Source organism: Stenella coeruleoalba, assembly GCF_951394435.1.
Source record: "Stenella coeruleoalba genome assembly, chromosome: 7".
NCBI lineage: Eukaryota > Metazoa > Chordata > Mammalia > Artiodactyla > Delphinidae > Stenella > Stenella coeruleoalba.
The window spans coordinates 95678221-95705348 of record NC_137153.1 but is presented as its reverse complement, the minus strand read 5'-3'; the positions used below and the strand labels follow the sequence as shown (position 1 = coordinate 95705348).

At 36.8% G+C, this 27128-nt stretch overlaps 1 protein-coding gene across 5 annotated transcripts in view; it reads right to left on the bottom strand.

The window, feature by feature from the left end:
* Positions 1-27128, bottom strand: part of FKTN (fukutin) — an 89156-nt gene that overhangs the window by 31905 nt on the left and 30123 nt on the right. For 4 of the 5 annotated variants that reach the window (XM_079927073.1, XM_079927074.1, XM_079927075.1 and 1 more), the window contains exons 5-9: positions 16644-16921; positions 15602-15734; positions 8825-8954; positions 6723-6856; positions 4230-4357 (exon numbers count right to left, since the gene is read on the bottom strand). In XM_079927073.1, coding sequence (XP_079783199.1) covers positions 4230-4357; positions 6723-6856; positions 8825-8954; positions 15602-15734; positions 16644-16921 — 803 coding nt within the window. The remainder of the gene's footprint in view (positions 1-4229; positions 4358-6722; positions 6857-8824; positions 8955-15601; positions 15735-16643; positions 16922-27128) is intronic. The other variant, XR_013829119.1, reaches the window with a different exon arrangement.

The following is a 27128-nucleotide window of genomic DNA, read 5'->3' as shown; positions in this document are numbered from 1 at the left end:
TATTTGTTTCATGGTCTAGATTATGAGATCCTTGAGAGCAGAAACTAAGTTATATTCACATCAGAATCCTTAGCACATAGCGGTTAGTAAATAAATTTTGCAGAAATGAAATGTTAAATTATATAGGAGTCACACCTGGATGAGTCTAGTCTCACAGAGGACAAATCCAAATTTTTTGAAGATCTATACACTAAGCAGAAGCTGCATATATCAGAAGGCCTAAGTAAGCCACAGGTAGCCCCAGGGGTAGCAGATTTCCTATCAGAGGATACAGAGGTAGCTGTAATATTCTGACAATGTCAATAAATAGAAGGGCTACTTTCATGGAGGGAGTATTAACAATATGATAGAGATTGTGGTAACACTAACACTCTGTATGGGTAAGAATACGAGCTCTGAAGTGATATGGCCCTAGGTCTGAGGCTTAGCTCTGCCTTAATTTCCTCATCCCTATCATGAGGTGACAGTAAATCTCCCTTATAAACTTGTGATGAGGGTTAAATGAGATGATGCATATAAAAGCTTGGCATAGTGCCAAGCACAAAGTAAATATTCAATAAAAGTTAATTTTTATTATTGCCTCTTAAACTTCTGGCCTCTACTTATATCAGTTGATTCAGATGTGAAGGAAAGAAATAACCCAAAGGAATCTGGGCAGCATCTGTAAGAACTCTGAAGTTCTGGAATGACAATTTCACATCTGGAGGCATAGTTAATATATTCATCACTTTTTATTATTGGCGATTGGAACTTGAAGAAGAAAAATAAATATTAAAAATCCAGACAAGATTTAAGAATGGAATTTAGATTTTAGTTGAAAGTATAGATTTAGAGTAAGAATTGAAGATGGAAGAAATATGGGACCTGGGAAGAAAATGCTTGCCCAAAGAGTAACTAATCCAAGTTACCACTGTGTTGAAGGTCCAGTGTTTTGTATCAGTGCAACATATGAGTAGTAATAGTAATAGAATAATAATATGGTAATGATAGTTGCAGCCGTAGCTAATACTTACACAGTACTATGTGGCAGGTACTGTTCTAAATGCATTACTACATACATTAACTCATTTAACCTATTAATTCTTAGACGGAAGCATTTAGGCTTAAGAATCCAACAGGTCTGAAGTTAAATCTTGGCCCTACCTTAATGGCCAGAGGACCTTGGACAAGTTACTTCCCTTCTCTGGGCTTTAGTTTCCTCATAACTAACTGGGAGTGAGAACACCTAACCCACAGGGATAATGTGAGGATGATATGAGATTAAATAATAAATTACCTATCATAGTGCCTGATATCTAGCTGATACCTGGTAGCTATAGCTTTACATTGCTATCAATATTGTAATTATTATTAAATCTTATGACCAAAAACATCATTCTGAAGGCATGCAGAATAAAGTTTTGAAAGGGGAAACTTTTTTCTTCCTTCCTCATTCCTCTTCACCTTTTCAAAAAATGGTAAGCATCCTAAATTATTATTAAGCTTTTTCTCAGAATAAACTACACATGAATAAAAAGTAGAATATTATAAAGATAAAAAGACCCTTAGACTAGCTTTAAAGATTTTTCCCTCTAGGAACAATAGTGGTGAAAATTCTATAGTTCCTTAAATAGTAGTGAAAAGAATGAAAATGGCATATGGCTGGGGGAATCTTCCAAAGAAACTACTCCACACAACCATCCCCTTTTCTCTTCTCTGCCTTTTAAGGTTACGGTAACATGATAGAAAATCTGAGACTCACACCATCTGTTCAGGCAGTTCTATCACTGCTCATTTCTCTCGTTAAATAATCAGAACACTTTCCACTTCCCAAACACTGCTACCATAAAAAGCAGTTAAAGCACAATGAAAGAAGACTTTTCTAGCCAGAGATGTAGTAGTTAGAAGTGCATAGTTCTTTTGAGGTCTGACACGGGATCATGTCAGTGAGAAGAAAGAAATCCTTCTAAGAAAGCCTTAGAAGAAAAATTAAGACTAACATGATTATAATACAAGCTTCAGAAATTACTTTTCTTAGAACAAAGGTGACATTCTCATATGAGTTCTCGAAGAATAGGTGTGGCAGTTTAATATTGAGATAATTATATAGGTTTCTGATCTGTAAATTCCTTGTAAGACTAAGAAGAGAAATACTACTGCTACAGAGAGTATTAATAATAGCAGCTTATAATTACTTAGCACTCAGGACATGCTTAATTATCTTCAAAACCCTTTTTGTGTATTGACTCACTTAGTTCTTAAAACCATTCTATGTAGGAATTTCTATTATTGTTCCCATTTTACATTTGAGGAAACTTAGGTACAGATAATATAGCTGATAAAACAGAGAGCTGGGATTCAAAAGCAAGCAGACTGGCTCCATGCCTTTAATTTCTATGCTACACTATTTCCTAGTTTAAAAAAAAGCCTCTAAATTATGTGTTAAATTTGGCATCTTTATCATATTTGAATAAACAAACTATAGCTAAATGTCAAAAACACTTAGCTCCCTATTCACCTAGCCATAGTGAGAGTGTCAATTACAAATTCATTAACTTACTAATTTCTATCTTATAATCTGAGCTTACTCAGCATGAAGGTGTTTGTTGTCATAAAGCAAAATAATTTTTTATAATAAATGAGTTTCGGGAATATGCTCCAGGATCAGGGTCAATTGGGATACTTTATTACTTTGAGAAAAAGGTTTGGATTACTCTCAAACCTCCAGAACCAGTTCAACCTTACACGGAGACTCCCTGCTTTCAAACAGATTCAGTGATCCCAGTAGGGTATGTCTAAGTACCCAGGAGAAACCAGTCCAAGTTTGGAATTCTTCTTCTATGCTATGTAGAACATTCCCCAATGCTCCCAATGACTCAAATTTATTCAATGATAGGAGCCCCAATCTCAGCTAGCTGGTGAGGGAAATTTATGCTACTGGTCATAGAACAACCATAAGAATGACAACAACGATAGCAATCACATTAGCAATCATAATATTAATAATATTAAATAATAATAACAATGGTAACCACCACTTACTGATAATAAGTGCTAAGCATTCCGCTAAGTACCTCATACTGTCAGGTGTATTACAGAGGCAGTAGGGGGTAGTGATTAAAAGTATGACCTCTAGAGACAGGCTGCTGTCTGACTTATTCGCTGTGATGTTGAACAAACGACTTAAATTCTCAGTGTCTCATAGACTATCTGTGGTTGTTATGAGGATTAGATGTGTTAATACCTGAAAAATGTTCATAGTAGTGCCTGATACACAGTAGTACTACTCAAATTTAATGGATGAGGAGCTTAATGTTCAGAAAAGCTAAAGGCCACAATTAGGGTGAAGCTGAGGCTTCCGGGGTCTGCCTGATTCCAGAGCCCTTGCTCTCTGGGTTCTCTTTCACATTCGTTCTCTCTCTCTCAGAACTGTGAACAGGCCAACTGCATCATAAAGGGCACTCAGTTACTCTAACTTCATTTTTGTCTTTCGTCATCAAGGAGTTTGACTATGGCAGTATTAAAAAAAAAAATGTTCAAAATGCCAATCTAACATATTGCAGTCCATCAATTAATTCAGAATTGAGACACTCTCCCCCCGCAATTTTCTATCTGAATCATGTGTCTTAAGATTATAATTGGCAGTGTCTTTCCTTTCTTGGTAGCACATAAAATAATGGTACATCTTACAATGCATATCACCTTACATTTGACAAAATATGGTAGCTGTTAAGCCCGATCACTATCCTTTAAGGATTAGCCCTCAGTCTATGTGTTAAAGGCACATTCCAGAGCTTGCCCAGCATTCATGACCTCAGCTCCAGCCAATCCCAATCTCCTCACTTAAACTTCATGTGACCTTAACAATCTCCTTCTTACTGACCCTTACCCATTCTCATCAAATTATCAAGCTCCTACAGCTCTAACAGCCAATCAGTTTTTTGGCTCAGGCTCTGGGCCTGATTTTTCTGTTCCTTATTTTGGCTTTCCGTTTCTGATGACTCAAGGGCTTCCAAATCACAATGACTCTATGGACTGACAAGCCCAGGGGCACTTCCTCCTCAGGGACTGTCCTTATAGGTAGTCCTCACTTCTCAAGCATAACTGGGCTCTCTGGCAAAGCTGAGAAAGTATCAGCTAACAGTGAGACTTGACAGTCTTTTTTCCCCCCCATTTTCAGTTACTTCCTTATTTCTATCTTCTGCAGTTATTACTATAGCCCCTTTTGTAAGTACTTATCTGATTCATACTTAAATTTTTTTCCTGTTTTGGCCTGAGTGCCTCCATTCCACATATAGTCAGTCTCTTCATAGAAGAAAAAAATGTCAAGTTTTACATCATCTTTTCCCTGGAAAGATAGTTCCAAGCTGTCTTCTACCTAGGGAGAAGATGAACATCTTCACAGACTGAAACAAAGGAAGTACATTTTTTAAAATTAAAAAAACAAAAGATTCTTATGTTTTATACAGAGAGTATAGGTTTCAAGATACTGTTTTTCAAGTTGGAGCACTTCTGAAATTGGGATGCATCAGTAGCACACCATTGTTTGATTTCTTTTTTTTTTTTAACATCTTTATTGGAGTATAATTGCTTTACATTGTTGTGTTAGTTGCTGCTATATAATAAAGTGAATCAGCTATACGTATACATATATCCCCATATCCCCTTATTCTTAAGTCTCCCTCTCACCCTCCCTATCCTACCCCTCTAGGTGGACACAAAACACTGAGCTGATCTCCCTGTGCTATGCGGCTGCTTCCCACTAGCTATCTATTTTACATTTGGTAGTGTATATATGTCCATGGCACTCTCTCACTTTGTCCCAGCTTCCCCTTCCCCTTCCCCATGTCCTCAAGTCCATTCTCTACGTCTGCGTCTTTATTCCTGTCCTGCCCCTGGGTTCTTCAGAACCATTTTTTTTTTTAAGATTCCATATATATGTGTTAGCATACAGTATTTGTTTTTCTCTTTCTGTCTTACTTCACTCTGTATGACAGACTCTAGGTCCAACCACCTCACCACAAATAACTCAATTTCATTTCTTTTTATGGCTGAGTAATATTCCATTGTATATATGTGCCACATCTTCTTTATCCATTCATCTGTCAATGGACACTTAGGTTGCAAAAATATGGAACGCTTCACGAATTTGCGCGTCATCCTTGCACAGGGGCCATGCTAATCTTCTCTGTATCATTCCACTTTTAGTATATGTGCTGCCGAAGCGAGCACTGATTTCTTTCTTAAATGCACATAAAACAATGTTGCTTTTTACAACTGATGACAACTCAGAGTAAATGACTTATAGTAGTTAAATGGTCACTCTGCAAAACATCCTGTTCCTGAGCCCCTTTCTGACTAAAGAAGGAAAGTAAGCAAAGAACAATTATTCCCTTTAATAACCAAGTAAAACTATCAGGAAGTAAGTCTCTCATCACAATCAATAAATGAGTACTTATGGAACTGTGGCACAGAAACCCATATATCAATACATTATATACATGCAAAAAAGAAAAAAGAAGTTAAAAAGTACAAAGAATTCTGAGAGCATTTCCCTAAGAAACTTATCCTACAAATAATCATGTTCCCATTGGACTTGGTGCATCTGTCTGTGGCAGCACTAATCACTTAGTTGTTTATGAATTTGTTTTCTCCCAATTAGACAGTGGACTCCTCAAGGATAAAGACTGTACCTTATTCATCTTTGTGTCCTGGGTGCAGAGCTCAGCGCCAGGCAGAGACTGAGTGTTAAGGAAACAATTGCTGAATGACTAGAGTTCTATTGCTTTGCCTTTCACCTCAGGAAGATATTTTATTAAATTTTTAAATAAACTAGAATGATTATGATGAGAGAAGTAATTTTCCAGGAACTAAACATACTTCTACTTGCTTTCCAGGACAACACCTCCCTGGGAACAACCAAATTAAGAGTAAGGTCATTGTCGGGATCATAGGCTTAGGGCATAGGAATCAAATTGTCTAAAAGGAGATTTCATCTAAGCCACAATGACCTATTCCTAGTTGACCTGTGTGAAAACTGCTATGGCCTAGGACATGTGAAATAAACAAGAAACCCAAGTACTGTTTGAAATGATTCCATATTTTTTTTAAGCTTTTTTTTTTTTTTTTTTGACGTGGACCATTTTTTAAAGTCTTTACTGAATTTGTTACAACATTGCTTCTGTTTTGTGTTTTGGTTTTTTTTGGCCGAGAGGCATGTGGGATCTTAGCTCCCCGACCAGGGATCAAACCACACCACCTGCATTAGAAGGCAATGGGAAGGGAAGACCGCCAGGGAAGTCCCTGTATTTCTAATTCTTAGCAATCAATGGAATGTTTCAAGTTGATAATAATATGATGCCTACGTGAACATAAAATTAAATGACTCATGAGAAAAAACATAACTTCAGGTAAGGTAGATGAGATTCTTACTTATTATATTAATCATATATTATATTAATTAATTATGTTATATTATTGCCTAATATAATGGCAATAAATTCTTCAGCAAGAGTCCAAGCTCCTTTTTGCCTTCTCATGGTCAATAGAAAGCCAGATTTTCTAGTTTTCCTTAAATAGTGCAGAAGTCACAAGTGGTAATAATCTTCGGCTGAACTCATCCTGGCCGATAATGAGTGATAAAATGCTACATACAGTGCTTTTAAACATCTCTGAGTTGCTTAATATAAACTTTACTTTTGAGACATGTTACTAATGAAGTAAATCAGATTTTTATTACTGACCTTCCCAAATTTGTGTTTGAGTGGGAGTCCTGCATCTTGAAATGCTGAAATAATATCAGATTTGTAATCTTGTATAAAAATTCCTAGGTCAACATCTTTACTATAAGGAATAATGCCGCACTGCCGATACCATCCTAAAAAAAAAGAATGAGAAAACTTTTTTAAAAACTTAAGTTTGGAAAAAATTAGTCATTATTATAATGGATAGTCTTTGTAACAGTGTATTTTATTTCACAGGATTAGACTTGGTGTGCTTTACCAAAATTAAAAAAAAATTAGATCCCAACTTAATATCTGTGATTATAGGAGCCACTTGTTGAAGAACACTTCTTTTATTCCTTCCTTCCTTCATTTTTACTGGTTTGAGCACTCAGCAGCCTCAAAAACTTTCATGATGTACTGTAATTTCTGAATAAACTATTAGCTTTAATAATGTTAACTGGGCCATCCATTTAAAACATTAAGTTACTTTTTAAAATGTTTAATCATAAATCTCTTATAATGAAGGTTGCTTTTAAGATATGCTAAAAAATATAATTTAATTCTTTTGCTTAAGCTATATCTCTTTCCTGAGCAGTAATTTGTAGAACTTAACAGCTCTGAACAGCTCATGTCTGATGGATCACATAAAAAAGAAGAGCAGTACCAGCCTCAATTTTCAGCATACTGTCAAAAGATATTCCTACATATTTACTATGTATCTACTTCTAAATTGGGGCTATAATAATGTTCTAAAAAGGCAAACTTTATACCTTAATATTACTAGGGGCTCTGAGTTTCTCTTATTATCCTTCTAATCCTTCCATTCAAAGTATTCAAAAAGTAAATAAATGTCTATGATTATCTTTGAGAAATACTGTTTGGAATTCTAAACTTTAACTCCATTTTAACATAGATCTTTAGAAGCCTAGCATGGGATCTCATCTCTAGTTTAAGAAAAATCTACAATCCACATCTATCAAAGAATCATGAACTACTAAAAATGGAAGACTCCTTAAGTATCATCTAATCCAACTCCCTCATTTTATAAATGCCCTTAAATTAAGAAAACCATGGGGCTAAGAACTCAAAAGATATCATGATAAATGATCAAGAAAACCATGGGGCTAAGAACTCAAAAGATATCATGATAAATGATGACAGTCTATAAAACAATCTTACTCCAGAAAGTTAAACCTTAAAGCATGTATCACATAAATGAGATGTACTTTTTTGGGGGGGGGTGGGGGTTACTCTAGCTGGAAGCTCCTTGACAGGAAGAACCATGGGAATTTTCCTCAAAGCCTAATTGACAGGATAACCATACAACCCTGTTTACATCTGTTGTACCAACATAATTACTAATGGCACTCCTTTCACTCTCAAAAAGTCTCTTGAATTGGACAATAAATTATATGGTAACCCTATAAAAGCAGGAACAAAATTAATTTTTGTACAAATATAGTTATAATTAAGATAGAACAAATACAGATATAATCAACTACAGTTATAAACAAGAGGGAATAAAAACAAAAAAATGTTAAATTCTAAATAATTCTAAAATCCAAAGGAGTTTGAGCTAATGCACAATAGAAGGAGATCCAGAAATCTTTCTTGGATTCTACATTTCCCCATCTCAGAATGAACAGAATGTGGTAAGACAGTGATGTCCAATCATGATCTGGAAAAGATTCGTGGAAGACCTTATGACATTCCCTTTCCTCTTAGAAACTTTTGGTGCAATGCAAGTTATTTGTATTGTGTGTAAGTAAAGAAACAGAACACAGTTTTTTTTTTTTAAGGTAATAACAACCTTTGGGATAGAAATAATAAAATGCTTAAGATTATCTGAGAATCACATGTAGTCTACATGTTCTGATATAAATTTTATACAAATTACTTATAATTTTGGGACACACAACATGGCCTTAATTCTGTTTTATGCTTCTGAAGTTATTTCTTTAAAAAAAATCAATAAATCCTTGCTCCATGCACTATGTTTATTCTTTCTATAAATATGATGCTTCGAATACCACTGATGTTTTGTCATCTCAAGCAGTCATCCTTAGAGCCAAAGAGGATGAAATGTCAAAAAGACAAATGTAAAGTAACAAGAATTTTACCTAGACAAGTTCCACTGCTCAGCCAGAACCGTACTCCCAATTTCTTTAATGTTTTGGCTGCTAGTTGCAACAATTCCTTTGCACTCTTCCGAAAGGCCATAGCTTCCACAGTGTTATCATCAAGGTATTGCTACAGATATAATAAATAGTCAGCTATTATAGCCATTTCTAAGTTGCCAGAAATATTTCTGTGACATCCAAATTAAACTTGAAAATTAATCCCATATTATATATTTTTTGATTATAAAAATCAAGTTTCAGAATTCCTTGTTAGTCACACATTAAAGTAAGACTATAAGAGTGGATTCTAGGAGAGACAAGTTAAATGGGAAGGACTATACCCAGGATTCTCAAAGGATGAGATTTATACCTTTATCAACTCCCTCCTCTACATCACGATTTAGCAGATTGGGTAGTTAGGGGAAAAGAAGGTTAATTAAGAGAGCTACAGGCATATCTGAAGCACAAGGCCTTCAGTGACGTTTTCATCATTCACTGGTGCAAATGGTCTTTAGGACAGAACAGTATAGTACAAAGAATGTGGGATTTTTGAATCAGATTGTGTTCAAGTCTAAACTCACTTCATTTTAGCTATGACTCTGGGCATAGCGCCTCAGAAGAACATAAGCTCTATGAGGAAAGTGACTTCATTTTGTTTATCACTATATCTCCAATGTCTAAAACAGTACTTGAATGAATGAGAGAATCAAAGAACAAACCTCTCTCAGATATAATTTTCTCATCAATAATTAAAGAATAATAATTATACTTTGCAGGACTGCTGTGAAGATTTAAAGAGATAATGACAGAAAAATGTCTCACAAATTTTGAAATTCTATACAAATATTACTGTCATTTACTTATAGTCTTTTTGCTTTTCTTCATTTTTAGGGTGTTCTGGAACTGAAGAAAGCACTGAAAATTCTTCATTGATGCTTCACTACCTATGGGACAAAATCTAAACTTCTTGGCATGGCAGACAAGGACACTGTGTTCAGGGCCAGAGTACTGGTCCAGCCTTATCTCCACCCTTCTCATATTTCACTCCCCAAATATATCACAACTTTTCATGCCTCTGTGTCAACATGTTTCCGCTGTCTGAAATGCCCTTGACTAACAAAATCTTTCAGGTCTCAGTTCCACCCTCTGAAAAGCATTCCCTGATTTTCCCAGGAACACAAATGTATTTATTCTCCCAGGGCTCCTCTTCAGCTCAACATTTAAAGAGCAAGAAATTACGTTTGGTACTAGATATAGACAGAGACAAATAAAATAATCTGTTCAGTGACCTTATAACAGTTACCATTTATATATACTTTTATTATAATTCTTATTCTTATCATATTTAATTCTTTTTGTTCCAGAACAAAAGATCAAAGTCTTTTTTTAAAATTGAATTGTAACTGACATATAATATCATATTAGTTTCAGGTGTACAACATAGTGATTCAATATTTTTATACATTACAAAATGATCACCATGATAACTCTAGCTACCATCTGTCATCATACAGAGTTATTACAATATTACTGACTATATTCCCTAGTGTGTATATTACATCCCCATGACATATCGTTTTATACCTGGATGTTTATATCTCTTAATCCCCTTCACCTATTTCACCCATCCCCCTTATCATATTTCATTCTAATTGCTGATTCTATTTATATTTCCTCCAATAGGCTGTAAACATGAATCCTTTAAGGCAAGTACTGAATCTCTCCATCACTGTATGTACAAATTGAAAATGGTGCCTGGTATATAATATGTGAGCAACACATATTGATAAATGCGTAAATGAGTAAATAACTGACTAATCCCCTCTCATCCCACGATATCTTAAAATATCCTGGCATTCTTTTACAATACAGCAGGAGGAAATATAGTTCCTAGAAGGACCATATATCTCAAGCAAAAAGTATCCCTAGGAAAAAAGATGGATTCCTGAAGATAAGTTACATTCTCCAGAATACACAAAGTATGTGGGATCTTTTCAATATGAAAACATCCTCAGAGCCACAATTCTCTTAGAACATATGATTGGCATGAGAGATGCATGTTCATATCCCTGTTGTAGGGGGGAAAGCCTGGAGCTAGAAATTTGGAGACCCAGAATTTACTCCATGCTCAGCCAATAATGACTATGTAACTTACATCTTGAAACCTCAGTTTTCTTATCAGTTAATGGTGAATCCTTGGCTTATTTCACAGAGTAACTGAAAGGATCAAATTAAGTAACAGAAATGAAAACTTTGTGTTATACAAAAATATTACTCTGACAATTATGTCCAACTGAGGCTGCCCCTGCATAGACACTCTCCCAGCTCTGACATACCTTTAATAAATAACATGACACTCCCAGAAATTCCATTTCTTAGAATTGACCCTCATATGCGTTAAAGTATAAACACGTATATACCTATACACCTTATACATCTGTTATGGACTTTAAAAGTTATAGTTATACATACTTCTTTTCATTTAAAAATGTCTCATATAAATCTTGGGATTACCATGCCTCTTAGAAAAAGACTAAATCCTAATTTAAATACCAGTCCATATGATCTTTCCTGTTCAGACAACCTTTCCCCAAATCTTTCCCCAAAATATAGATGAAAAACAATAAAATGACAGAAGGTGTCCACTCATTTCACAGATGAGGAAACTAAGGCTCAGAAATTTGCCCCAGGTCTCAGAGCAACTTAGTAGAAGAAAGAGGATATGAATGTGGCTTTCTAGATATTTCTGGGCCAGGGGTCCAGATATTTCCATACTCCCCTCTAGTTTTTTACTGGAACTCAACAAACTGAAGCTCATCAATTATTTTTTGATGGTTACTGCCGAAACAAAATCAAGTGCAGGAAAATGTGTATTATCCTAGTCCTAAACTTCTTGGTAGATTGGGAAAATAATTAAAGTAAATAAAGTAAGCCAGGAGAGCACTTCCCCTCTGTTCTCCTTCCCTCCCTGGACTCTTCTAAACTAGAGCCATTAGATGAGGCAGAGCAAGAAAGCGCACAGTGGTGGCCTGGCATGGGTATCGGAGCCTGAGAAAGTGTCGAGGGCATCCACATGGAGAAGAGTCCAGTGTGGGGAGCCAGAGCCTGAGCAAGATGAGAAGTGTGTCTATATATGGGAGTAGCCCAGTGGGGGAGAGCAACACCTAAGCAGGATGAGGATAGCATCCATGTGGGAGAGCGAACAGCAGAAACAATGGGAGACTGAACAAATAAGTAAATATATTAAGGGTAATATAAGTCAGGTTTCTCACTGTTTGAGAAGGGAGTCACAAAAATGGAAATGAACCCTATGTTATTTAATTGAAATATAAATTAGACTGAAGACATCAATGTGGATTCATGGATCGTGATAGACAGACAGATACAGAAGTAAATACACACACACTCTACCCCTGTCACTGGGAGGTCCTGCAGGCAAGCAAATCTGGCCTCCAGGCTTGGCTTCTAAAAGGAATCAGTATCCAGAGAGATGGCTGATTCCAGGATTGTAGCAGGGAAATTACAAGATGAACCTAGAATATCTTGAGCCAAAAAGCAAGAAGGTGCTCAAAAGGTGATGGAGACATGTCAAAAAGACACAGAAGTCACGTGAAGGGGCTTCCACTGGCCAAATATGGAACAGTTTGAGGATCAAAATAAATGAAGAAAATAGTGCACTATAACTCATTGAAGAAAATAGGAAATCATGAGTTCATATTGATATAAACAAAGAAACTTGAAAGTTTGAGGAAGATATTGACAATATTTACAGACTTTTAAAGTACCTTCATGCCAAATACCTATTAATTACAAAGGGAAAAATAGAAACTTCACCAGGGCGAAGCCAGCAGACAGCACTTTAATCACGTAATCAATGTAAAAGTCAATAGTAATGGGACAAATCAAAATCATGCAGCGCCCAACAGGATGAAGTGAAAGCACAGAATCACTTCTGTGTTATTCCTACTAAAGGTATATAACCTAAATCTAACTTGAGGAAAAACCAAACAAACCCCAAACAAGGGACAATGTACAAAATATCTGGCCTGTAATCTTCAAAAGTATCAAAGTCATAAAAGTTAAAAAGTGATTGCGAAACTGTTCCAGACTGAAGGAAACTAAAGAGACAGAAAAATTAAATGCAACATGTGATTCTGAACAGAATCCTTTTATTATAATAGTCATTATTGGGATAATTAGCAAAACTTGAATGAGGATTAAATGGTAATAATCTTTATATTAATTTCCTGATTTTTGTACTAAGACATGTAGGACAATGTTCTTGTTTTCAAGAAATACTAAATTATTTGAAGTTGTGGGGCAGATGTTGACAACTTACTTGCAAATGATTCAGGAAAAAGAATTATTTGTATTGCATCTGTAACTTTTCTGAAAGTTTGAAAACGTTTCCAAAAATTATTATAAAAAAAAAAGGAAGAAAGTTAGGAGGCTGCTTTGTGAGATCTAGTAGATTCATTGATTTTTTTTTTTCCAACACCAGGCATTGTATTTAAGACTGTTTGGCGCCATCAAGTGTTCAAAGTTATGTATGTTCACCTTAATTTGAAAACTGACCTTCCTGTGGTTATAACGTAAGAAATGATGAAGAATGAAACATTTACAAGGGTAAGGATTAAAAAAAGTTATCAATCCCATTAGGTACTCTATATCAGTAATAACAGTACATTAGCAGAAGAGGAAAACAAATCAGTAATCACGAGTCTGTCTTGCTACTAGTGAAGGACACAAATAACATGATGAAGAATGAAGACAAAGTTTGGGACTTCCCTGGTGGCGCAGTAGTTGAGAATCCACCTGCCAATGCAGGGGACACAGGTTCAAGCCCTGGTCCGGGAAGATCCCACATGCCGCGGAGAAACTAAGCCCGTGTGCCACAACGACTGAGCCTGCGTGCCACAACTACTGAAGCCTACAGCCCGTGCTCCATAACAAGAGAAGCCACCGCAATAAGACCGCACACCGCAACCAAGAGTAGCCCCTGCTCGCCGCAACTAGAGAAAGCCTGCACACAGCAACGAACACCCAATACAGCCAAAAATAAAATTAAAAAATAAATAAAATTAAAAAAAAAAGATTCAGCATAAAAAAAAAGAGAATGAATACAAAGTTCCACTTGATCCTGTTATGAAGAGAAACCTGTCAATAGCATTATAGCCTTGCTATGTGATGGTACTTTAAACACCAATAGTATGAGGCTATGATAAGCTGATTAGCCCTCTGAGCAACTGTCATCCACATTCTTTACTCTAATGCTGACTGAATGGTTGCCCTTAAAATCTAAAAAGCAAAAGTGAAAATATGCAATTAAAAAAATATAACACTATTCTCATGATTTCTCAATATCTTGAAACATTTTACATCTTACACTGCCTTCTCACAAAGTTCAATAAAATGAGTTTGGGCAAATGCTTGCTAGGTAATAGAGTAGCTCTAATAAGTGTCCTGGAAAGAAACCATTTGATTCGGATGAGTACCTTATTCTTCATGCATTTTTCCATCACTAGAGGAGCTTTTCTTTGCACCAGCTACTGTGCTAGATACTGGGGCTACAGAGGTGAGTAAAATAAGATGCCTGCCATCAAGAAGTTCACACAATCTTGTAGGGGGACAAGACTGACATTCACAATTAATTGTGGTAATTGCTATGACAGAGGTGGCAACCAGAAAAAAACTCCCCTGAGGCAGGAACAGTGAATGCATGGTCAAGTGCAAGCACCAGTCTGCATCTCTTCTGCTTCCTACTACTCTGTGGTGGGGATATGATGGGCAGCACTTGCCTAATACTGCTGGCCCAGCCACACATGCGGTTTTCCAGCTTTTCATCCACGAGGCTGACTGGGTATGCTTCACAGTCACATAACTACAGATTTAAGGGAACAGGGCTAGGAAGGCCCACCCAGGCTGTCAGGTCTAGGCCCTGGGTGCCAGTACAGCCTACCAGAAAAAACCTTGCATTTGTGGGTGCTGGGCATTTGGCCAGTGATGATACAGCTGGTACTTCATTTTCCTATTCCACTCCTATCCTTGTGTACACAGCTTTCTTGGAAGGGAACCCCAGAAAATAAAGGGCAAGTGGAAAAATTAGGGCACCAAAACCCCACCATATATTTGACTGATTTCACTGTATCTCTCTTTCATGTCATTTCTTACAGCTGAACTTTCATGTCCTTTAAAATCATCTTTATATCCCCCGGGGTCAGGAGAGTTCCTGGGAAGCTAGCTTTTAATAAATGTTTATTGAGTAGAAAGCTAAAGCAGCAGAATAAAGTAGAGTTCAAAAGCACTTGGTCTTTGTGTAGCATTTATCTTCAAAAACCTTCAAACACACAAAAAATTCATATTCAGTGCCAACCCTCTGAGAAAAACTGTATTTTCTATGAAGTCCTCTCTAAATCTGCATGGTCCATATTCTACATGGCTTCATCCTACTCAGATTGCTTCAAGAACAGAATATACCATCTTTATAAAGTTCATGGGCTATCCTAACTAAAAGCGGAGGCCAGCGCTGAACCTGTCAAAGTCTCCAAATAAAACAAGGTCTCCATAGATATCAAACCATTCAACTGGGGAAGAAATTGTTCCTTAAGGTTAATGTTTAATCTACTTAAAAAAAATTGAAACCATCTAGAAGAAAATAGACAAATCAGAAAAGATGTTTTCTTACTTACTTTCCATAGTTCCTTCATTCCCCCCCCAAGAAATATTATACATATACTTCCTTTAATTTGAAAAGTACAATATTTGGTTATCTCTAACCTGAAAGAATGCTCGAGCTTCTTTATACCTACACTCAATAAATCTAGAGTGTGGTATTTCTTCCAGAAAGTGCATTGGATCTTTTGGAATGAGAACTTCTAATCCATCAATAGTAACTTGTTGTAACTCTGGCCTGAAAACAAAAGTTAAGACTTATTATAAGGATTTAACTCAGAATATTGGCAGCCTCTTCAAAATATACAATATAAGCAAATAGTTAAACTCAAGCATATTTTCTTCAATTACCTCAGGTATCATTTTTAAAGATCTATGCTCTTTTTTTTTTTTTTTTTTTTTTTGTGGTACGTGGGCCTCTCACTGTTGTGGCCTCTCCCGTTGCGGAGCACAGGCTCCGGAAGCGCAGGCTCAGCGGCCATGGCTCACGGGCCCAGCCGCTCCACGGCATGTGGGATCTTCCCGGACCGGGGCACGAACCCGTGTCCCCTGCATCAGCAGGCGGACTCTCAACCACTGCGCCACCAGGGAAGCCCCAAGATCTACTCTCTTAGCAACTATCAAATATACAACATAGCAGTGTTAACTATAGTCACCATGCTGTACATCAGATTTCCAGAACTTATTTATCTCATAATAATTGGAAGTTTGTACATTTTGAACACTTTTACTTGTAAGTATGTAAATCCACAAACATACTTTATCCTGTGTTTGAACTCTTTATATATATAGAAAGATTTGTATTCTTTTATGCCTTATTTTTGTCACTCAACATTGTAGGATTCATCTCTGTTGTTGCACAGAGCGCGAGTTCAGAGTTCCTTGTTTCCCTGCCCTATGATTCTTCTCGTTATGCGCACATACATTTTGTGTGGGGCATTAAGAACAATGTTGCTATGAACATTCAGATATATATTATATTTCCTGGGGCACATGTGCATGAGTTGCTTCCTGTTGAATATTTACATTTCAAAACTGATTTACATGAATTACATTTTAGATTTAATTACTAAATGTAAAAGAAAGAATAAGAATTCATGACTGAACAAGACAGGTTTCACATCTCCCCTTTAGACCCTGAATTTACCTGTCAAAAGCTCCAGGATAACGGCCAAACTGTAACTTTCGAAAAGGAACAAACTTCCTGTCAATGTGTCCTTTGAGCCGTAGATGGCCATGCCAAAGGTAGTTGCCGCTCCTTTCATGGAAGACCACCAAGTGGACAGCATGACTGGCCAATGTGCAGATGTAGTGCAGGGGGATTTCAGTTCCAGAAAGTGAGTCTATCCCATCTAGCCGGGGGTCCTTGCTCTCGAACTTTACGCACTGAAATCCCATATTTTCAGCTATCCGAAACCAGCTTTCCTAAAACCAAAGAAACATCAAACTTGAATATTTAAAACCAAATACTAGTAGTGAAACTAAAATGATTCTTACACTGAATTAAGTCATACATATTTTTGTCCTAATCTGCTCTTTGCCTGAAGATTAAAAAATGAAGGTGGGGAAGGAAAGGTGGTAGTGGGAGAATAAAGGAAAGTACCAAAAAGAGAAACCACACAGCATGGAAGACATGTTCAAAGACTCTCTTTATGAAAATTAATACAAATTTCTTCCTTGGAATGAGAATGCCCACTCATTATAGTGTTCTTTGGTTAGTATCTATAAAGTAAACGTTAATATAAGGATAGCACTTAAAATTAAACCTGTAATTCTCAATTTCACTTCTAATAACCTTCAAAAGTGCTTCATAAAAGCAGGGTTTTCATCTCATAGTTATATCCCAACACCTTAAACTGCTACTAAAATAGAAGCCTATCATAATGCACATTATTAGAAAATAGACTGAGATATACTATAAAACAAGGTGCATTTTCCAACAGCATTAGTTAGAGTATAACTCTCACATAACCAGATTAATCTATAGGGTAGATTTTTAATCCTAATCTGGACACCAGTGCTTTAGATGATTAACCAGTATTAATTATTAAGAACACCTTATGTTTGAATAGAAATGTACAGTTTCCAAAGAATTTTTATAAACATTACTGCATTTACATATGACATCTATCTTATAGAGCACAGATATTATAGATAAAGAAACAGACTCACAGAAGTCCAAAGAAACAAAATTAATAAGAGGCAAAGCCACTGCCAGCATTTAGGTCTTATCTAACCAAATACAAGGTTCTTTCTACTCTACAATACTATTTCTTTAAGTCTATATTTATATAATGTGTACAAAGCTCATTCACATTAATTATCTCATCTGATGTCCATAGAAATTATGTGAGGTCAGCAAGGAAGATATTATACCTAGTCTACAGTTAAGGAAAATAAAGTGGTAATACCAGACATTAAAGTTATTAAAGGATGGAAGTGCATCTGAAAGTCTTACGAGCCACAGCATTCATAAACATCTTTCAAGAGTACTTTATTTGCATCACTTATTGTCTTTGAATGTTGTCATTTGGATTAGCTGTATCCTCATTTATGCTCTTATAATACACACAAACCGTTATGTACTGTTTTTTAGTTGTTTAAACTCCATTAATAGACTGAAAGTTCCTCAACCTTAAGAATCAACAAAATGGCTAGTACCAGCAGGTGCTCAATAGATACCTGTTGTTGTTGTTCATATTGTTAAACAAGAGAAAGTGACCATTCTGGTAAAGAATGCTAACCAGTATCAATAACAACTGTCTTCTCCTTTCTGGATATAGAGTGAAATCGTGTTTTGGTCAAAGGAATGTGGATGGAAGTATCAGATACCACTTCCAGGCCTGGCCTTACAATGTCCCATAAGACCTTCCCTGCTTTCCCTCCTCCATCTGTATGTAGGGAAGCAAAGAACTACAAGATGGGGAAGCCATACAAATGAAACAGCCTGCATCCCTAAGTCACTGCTTAGAGGAAAGTCATCCAGGAATATCGCTGACCAAGAATAACCACACTGGATTTTGTCTAGAGACAATTACTCCTTTTTTTGCCCTAAACCAATGAGATTTTAGGGTTGTTTTTAGTAGCAACTAATGTAACTTAGTCTGGCTAATACAATTTCACCTTGGCACTCCTTATACTAGAATTATCAACTGTAGGATTCCCCTTTTTCATAAACCTAAGAGGTGGAGAGTACTGATTGAGTGTAAGAGTGGCCAACTCAGAGAAGGAATCTACTGTACAGGATGAAAGAAAAGCATTATAATTTGGTAAATTTGGGAAAAATTTAAAAGGCCAGACAGAACTTGAAGAGGGATCAGACCTTGGGTTGTGGGAAGAAAGACTGACAGACAAAATAGGCAGAACTATGAAATGGCTTGCCTTTTTATAATCATGGCAGAGGAAAGTCAAGAACAAAGTAGTTGCTCTAATCAAACGGAGCAAAGGCCTAGGTCAAGACTGTACTGCACACATCTACTCCCAGTTACCTTGGCAGTAGTTTGCTCACTTCATGGTAATGATATTAACAAAGAAAAATCACAGGTAAATTAAGTCTATAGTAATTAGATCTGGTGATCTAATGAATTAGCTCTACCTTGGGAGAAGGTGTTGGGAGGACTATCCAAGGGCTCTGTATGATGTCATTTATGTAAAATGATAAACATGACCCTGTGTGCTTATTCTGGGTGTTGCTGACCTTTTGCTTCTGACTCTGGTCTTTCTGGTTTTGTCAATTATGGCATATTCTCTTTCTTCTAAAGTACTGGTTCTCAAGGCAAGTGGTACTGTAACCAAGAGACATTTTAGAAATTCGTGGAGATATTTTCAGTTATCATAATGATTGAGGACACAACTGGCATTTAGAGGTCTAGGCCAGGTACACGAGACATCCTAAAATCCAAAATATGGAAATCTATCCTGTGTCCTGCATAATTTCAAATGTTCTATCAGATAGTCACGTAGTGAAAAACATATTTGTAATTATGTGAGCCTCCATTTCCAAGGAATACAATCGCCATGTTAAAGGAGAGACAATTTTACTTTTCTGCTGTTGGAAACTTGTTTACTGTTTTGGAAAACTATATTACTAAAAACCATATCATTCATAATAGAGTCTATAATGGAAGTTATCACATTCAGTGGTCCTACTAAATAAGTAGGATAAGTGCAAGCATCTGAATTACTTCCTTATGTCTTCCAGTGTAGTCATGCCTGGGCATTTACACACTGAAATATACATTTCCTTTCATTTCTACTTTATACTATAGTTGAGACATTACAGGATTTGGGAGATTATGTACGTAGGTAAGTTATAATTTCTATAGACTTCGTTTTGGGAAAATAAAGGAATGATAAAATACTTGTTGTAAAAAAGGTTTATAAGCTTTGTAGGCTTTTTCTATGAGGAACTCAAACAGTCCAATAGGAATGACCTACAAATACTGACATTTAGGAGTCTTTGCAGTGAAAAAGCTGGCATACTCTTATTACCCTATAGTGAAGTCCACCAGTTAATGAGGCCTAACCAGAAAAAAAAGCTTCCAATTGGTATTCAGTGCCTCATTCTTAAATATGAACAAAGATCAATGAACACTATAGAAAACCTGTATCATGAAAAACAGACAAAATAAAATAACCATACCAAAACCCAAACACCCACAAAGAAGGGAATTTCAAAAACAAAATGCGGTAGAAAGCAAAAGACTTTCTTTTAAAAACACCAAACCTTGGGGCTTCCCTGGTGGCGCAGTGGTTGAAAATCCGCCTGCCAATGCAAGGGACACGGGTTCGAGCCCTGGTCCGGGAAGATCCCACATGCCGTGGAGCAACGAAGCCCGTGCACCACAACCACTGAGCCTGCGCTCTAAGGGCCCGCATGCCACAACTACTGAGCCCGTGTGCCACAACTACTGAAGCCCACGCACCTAAAGCCTGTTCTCCACAACAAGAAGCCACCACAATGAGAAGCCTGCACACTGCAACGAAGAGTTGGCCCCCTCTTGATGCAACTAGAGAGAGTCCGCATGCAGCGACAAAGACCCAACACAGCCAAAAATAAATAAATAAATAAATTTATTTATTAAAAAAAAAGTTAAAAAAAAAACAACAAACGTTTAAAATCTGAAGAGGGAAAAAGACAAAACTGCACTCATAAAATAAGAATGCTACTATAAGAAACAGAGTACACAGAGCTTTTAGAAAATAAAGATATTAAATTTTAAGCAAAATATGAAAAAAATCAATGGCATTGTTAAAGATCTTGTTTAAAAGTAGAACAGTTAACAAAAGAGATGAAAAAAAATCACAGAGCAAAGATAAGAAAATGAAACTTTGGAAGTCCAACATCCAAGTAATAAGTTCAGAAAGAAAGACACTTTTATTCAACATTATCCTGGGGGTCTTACCTAAACCAATAAGACAAGAAAAAGAAATTAGGCATAAGAGTTGGAAAGGAAGAGACCAAATTTTCTTTTTGTGCAGAGAATACAATGACCTACACTCAAAGAGGGAGAAAATGAAAGAGAGGGAGGAAAAGGAGGTAGGGGATTGAGGGAAGAGAGAGAAACTATTGGAGTTTACCTATAGAGTTCAGAGTTCAGTACAGTTGCTGGAAAACAAGATCAAAACACAAAAGACAACAGCATTCTAATTCACCCATAATAATGAATTGGCAAAAGAAGAGGAAAAGTATCTACATTAACACCCCCCCATGCACACAAAACTATAAGGTAGCAAGAAATAAATCTTACAAAGATGCACAAAATCTGTAAGAAAAATATACTCTATTAAAGAACACCAAAGGACACCTAAATTAAAGGAGATATATTTCATGTTCATGGATAAGAACTCTTCATATTTTAACAATGTAAAGAGACCTTGCATGCTTTTGCTTTCTCTGACTAGCCTAGACTAACCTAGATAATGAAAGACACATGGCCCAGGCACCTCCACTGCCTCATCTGACAGCCAGTCATCCTGAAGAAGCAGAGCTGCCTAGCTGACTGGCAGCTGTATAAGTGAACTTGGCTGAGACCAGAAGAACTGCGCAGCTGAATCCTATGCAAATTGCTAAGTCACAGAATCATAACCTACATAAATGGTTGTTGTTTAAGCCACTAAATTTGGGGACAACTGTTACACAGCAGAAGCAAATTAGAAATCAAAAGTGCAGGTAAGAAGAAACATCTTCAGATATGCAAGGTTTCAACCTCCCATTCAACCTTTCTCCAAAGAGAATTCCTAAAATGTTGTGAAGAGGAGTTATACAACAGTATCTGCAGAGCAGATCAGACTGTATTAGGGCAGAAAGACCACGAGATCTAGGAGGGATGTCTCCAGAAAAAAAAAAAAGGAACTGAGAAATGATCTGATGTATTTGATCCTACTGAGAGTTTTATGTTTCTGCTGCAGAGTTCATACATGGATTATTGATAAATATATAGAAAACTAGCAAACAAAAAAAGAGAAAGAGAGTCATATAAGAAAAGGAAAATATTCAGAGTAAACTAGGTAGCATTCATGTGATTATCTATATATTCATAGTAAGATAAACACTGACTATTGATTTAACTACAAAATATGATACAGTCATGGTAATGGGAGAAGAGTGTGTGTGTGTGTGTGTGTGTGTGTGTGTGTGTGTCTACATGAGACAAAATAGATATGACAGCTAAATTCTCATAATTCATAATCTAAATATGAAATATTTTAAAAATAGAAGCATAAACATTTCATTTATAAAGGAGAAGATAAACAAGGTAGAGAGAGTTGAAGGTGGTTGGCTCTAAGAGTGGGAATAAGGGGTGGGGAGGAGAGAAGAGTCAGATACTGATCTTTTTCATTATGAGCTTTGCCTTACTATCTGACTTTTTAAACCTAGTACTAGTATTCTTTTGATTAAAATGCCATGTCCTAACTTTTCCATAAGCTTAAATATTTTCAAAATATCAATATAAAATTGGGAGGAACGAAAAAACAAGCATCCCTGGTGGCACAGTGGTTGAGAGTCCGCCTGCTGATGCAGGGGACACGGGTTCGTGCCCTGGTCCGGGAAGATCCCACATGCCGCACAGCGGCTAGGCCTGTGAGCCATGGCTGCTGAGCCTGCACATCCGGAGCCGGTGATCCGCAACGGGAGAGGCCACAACAGTGAGAGGCCCGCGTACCACAGAAAAAAAAAAAACAAAAAAACAAGCAAACAAACATCATGTTATATAAACATATTATCTGTTTCATCACCTGCATCACTGCCTGGGAAGAACCATAGGGAGAAAAAAGTCAAAACTCACTCTCTTGAGACCTTGTCTAAGAGTCTGGGCAATCAAGGAAACAGGCAGCTTATAGTGCTCTGCCAGACCATACCGTCACCCTGGAACATAAGCCCCACCTATCAGGGGTCAACACAACTACAACAGACCCACTGCAGAGCTAGTGCACATCTATCATGGGTGGCTGACTAAACAGTTGAGCTCATTTAATCTGATGCTAATTTTCTTACTCTTATTTGAATAACTCCTCAGAATGAAAAACAGTGAAACTGAAAAGTCAGAGGTATTCCAAATAAAGGAGTAAGCAAATTTTTGACATGTTTGGTTGAGACCTTTTTTTTTTTTTTGATTACTATCTAACCTTTGCTTTGTAACCATTTAAAAAGGATGAAAATATAAGTTTGAATTTTTGGATACACCTAAGAAGCACTCCACTCGAGTATCAAACAAGTCCTATGCACTTACAAACTGTCAAGAATAGTGCTATAGACGAGGAATACTACCCTCATGTATACCTTATGTGGCAGATACCGAAAATTCAACACCAAATCCCTTCCTACCTGCCTGCCTACACTGATGAAAATGCTAAATACCTGTTTTTTTAGCCACCTTCACAACACGGAGACATATGAATATAGTTCTAGACAGTGAGCTATAAGCAGTTTACCAGAAGCTCCTGAGAAAAATTTTCTATCAAAAGATAGATTGTGACAATCCTGAAGCCCATGGAACAAAAACCACATTCACAGAAAGATAGACAAGATGAAAAGGTAGAGGGCTATGTACCCGAAGAAGGAACAAGATAAAACTCCAGAAAAACAACTAAATGAAGTGGAGATAGGCAACCTTCCAGAAAAACAATTCTGAATAATGATAGTGAAGATGATCCATGACCTCGGAAAAAGAATGGAGGCAAAGATCGAGAAGATGCAAGAAATGTTAACAAAGAGCTAGAAGAATTAAAGAACAAACATACAGAGATGAACAGTACAATAACTGAAATGAAAACTACACTAGAAGGAATCAATAGCAGAATAACTGAGGCAGAAGAACGGATAAGTGACCTGGAAGACAGAATGGTGGAATTCACTGCTGCGGAACAGAACAAAGAAAAAAGAATGAAAAGAAATGAAGACAGCATAAGAGACCTCTGGGACAACATTAAACGCAACAACATTCACATTATAGGGGTGCCAGAAGGAGAAGAGAGAGAGAAAGGACCAGAGAAAATATTTGAAGAGATTATAGTCGAAAACTTCCCTAACATGGGAAAGGAAATAGCCACCCAAGTCCAGGAAGCGCAGAGAGTCCCATACAGGATAAACCCAAGGAGAAACACGCCAAGACACACAGTAATCAAATTGGCAAAAATTAAAGACAAAGAAAAATTATTAAAATCAGCAAGGGAGGGCTTCTGTAGTGGCACAGTGGTTGAGAGTCCGCCTGCTGATGCAGGGGACACGGGTTCGTACCCCAGTCTGGGAAGATCCCACATGCCGCGGAGCGGCTGGGCCTGTGAGCCATGGCCACTAGGCCTGCGCGTCCGGAGCCTGTGCTCCGCAGCGGGAGAGGCCACAAAAGTGAGAGGCCCGCGTACCACAAAAAAAAAAAGCAGCAAGGGAAAAACGACAAATAACATACAAGGGAACTCCCATAAGGTTAACAGCTGATTTCTCAGCAGAAACTCTACAAGCCAGAGGGGAGTGGCATGATATACTTAAAGTGATGAAAGGGAAGAAACTACAACCAAGATTACTCTATCTGGCAAGGATCTCATTCAGGTTCAATGGAGAAATCAAAAGCTTTAGAGACAAGCAAAAGCTAAGAGAATTCAGCACCACCAAACCAGCTCTACAACAAATGCTAAAGGAACTGCTCTGAGTGGGAAACACAAGAGAAGAAAAGGACCTACAAAAACAAACCCAAAACAATTAAGAAAATGGTCATAGGAACATACATATCGATAATTACCCTAAACGTGAATGGATTAAATGCTCCAACCAAAAGACACAGGCCTGCTACATGGATATGAAAACAAGACCCATGTATATGCTCTCTACAAGAGACCCACTTAAGACCTAGGGACACATTCAGACTGAAAGTGAGGGGATGGAAAAAGATATTCCATGCAAATGGAAATCAAAAGAAAGCTGGAGTAGCAATTCTCATATCAGATAAAATAGGCTTTAAAATAAAGAATGTTACAAGAGACAAGGAAGGACACTACATAACGACCAGGAGATCACTCCAAGAAGAAGATATAACAATTATAAATATATATGCACCCAACATAGGAGCACCTCAATACATAAGGCAACTGCTAACAGCTATACAAGAGGAAATCGACAGTAACACAATAATAGTGGGGGACTTTAACACCACACTTACACCAATGGACAGATCATCCAAAATGAAAATAAATAAGGAAACAGAAGCTTTATGACACAACAGACCAGACAGATTTAATTGATATTTATAGGACATTCCATCCAAAAACAGCAGATTACACTTTCTTCTCAAGTGTGCACAGAACATTCTCCAGGATAGATCACATCTTGGGTCACAAATCAAGCCTCAGTAACTTTAAGAAAATTGAAATCATATCAAGTGTCTTTTCTGACCACAACACTATGAAATTAGAAATGAATTACAGGGAAAAAAACATAAAAAACACAAACACATGGAGGCTAAACAATACGTTACTAAATAGCCAAGAGATCACTGAAGAAATCAAAGAGGAAAACAAAAAATACCTAGAGACAAATGACAATGAACACACAACGATCCAAAACCTATGGGATGCAGCAAAAGCAGTTCTAAAAGGGAAGTTTATAGCTATACAAGCTATAAGAAACAAGAAACAAGAAAAATCTCAAATAAACAATCTAACCTTACTCCTAAAGGAACTAGAGAAAGAAGAACAAACAAAACCCCAAGTTAGCAGAAGGAAAGAAATCATAAAGATCAGAGCAGAAATAAATGAAATAGAAATAAAGAAAACAACAGCAAAGATCATAAAACTAAAAGCTGGTTCTTTGAGAAGGCAAACAAAATTGATAAACCATTAGCCAGACTCATCAAGAAAAAGAGGGAGAGGACTCAAATCAATAAAATTAGAAATGAAAAAGGAGAAGTTACAACAGACACCGCAGAAATACAAAGCACCCTAAGAGACGACTATAGGCAACTCTATGCCAATAAAATGGACAACCTGGAAGAAATGGACAAATTCTTAGAAAGGTATAACCTTCCAAGACTGAACCAAGAAGAAGTAGAAAATATGAACAGACAAATCACAAGCAATGAAATTGAAACTGTGATTAAAAATCTTCCAAAAAACAAAAGTCCAGGACCAGACGGCTTCACAGGTGAATTCTATCAAACATTTAGAGAAGAGCTAACACGCATTCTTCTCAAACTCTTCCAAAAAATTGCAGAGGAAGGAACACCCCCAAACTCATTCTATGAGGCCACCATTACCCTGATACCAAATCAGACAAAGATACTACAAAAAAAGAAAGTTACAGACCAATATCACTGATGAATATACATGCAAAAATCCTCAACAAAATACTAGCAAACAGAATCCAACAGCACATTAAAAGGATCATACACCATGATCAAGTGGGGTTTATCCAAGGGATGCAAGGATTCTTCAATATACACAAATCAATCAATGTGATACACCATATTAACAAACTGAAGAATAAAAACCACACGATCATCTCAATAGATGCAGGAAAAGCTTTTGACAAAATTCAACACCCATTTATGATAAAAACTCTCCAGAAAGTGGGCACAGAGGGAACCTACCTCAACATAATAAAGGCCATATATGACAAACCCACAGCCAACATCATTCTCAATGGTGAAAAACTGAAACCATTTCCTCTAAGATCAGGAACAAGACAAGGATGTCCACTCTCACCACTATTATTCAACATAGTTCTGGAAGTTCTAGCCACAGCAATCAGAGAAGAAAAAGAAATAAAAGGAATACAAATTGGAAATGAACAAGTAAAACTGTCACTGTTTGCAGATGACATGAGACTATACATAGAGAATCCTAAAGATGCCACCAGAAAACTACTAGAGCTAATCAATGAATTTGGTAAAGCTGCAGGTTACAAAATTAATGCACAGAAATCTGTTGCATTCCTATACACTAATGATGAAAAATCTGAAATAGAAATTAAGGAAACACTCCCGTTTACCACTGCAACAAAAAGAATAAAATACCTAGGAATACACCTACCTAGGGAGACAAAAGACCTGTATGCAGACAACTATAAGACACTGATGAAACAAATTAAAGATGATACCAACAGACGGAGAGATAGACCATGTTCTTGGATTGGAAGAAT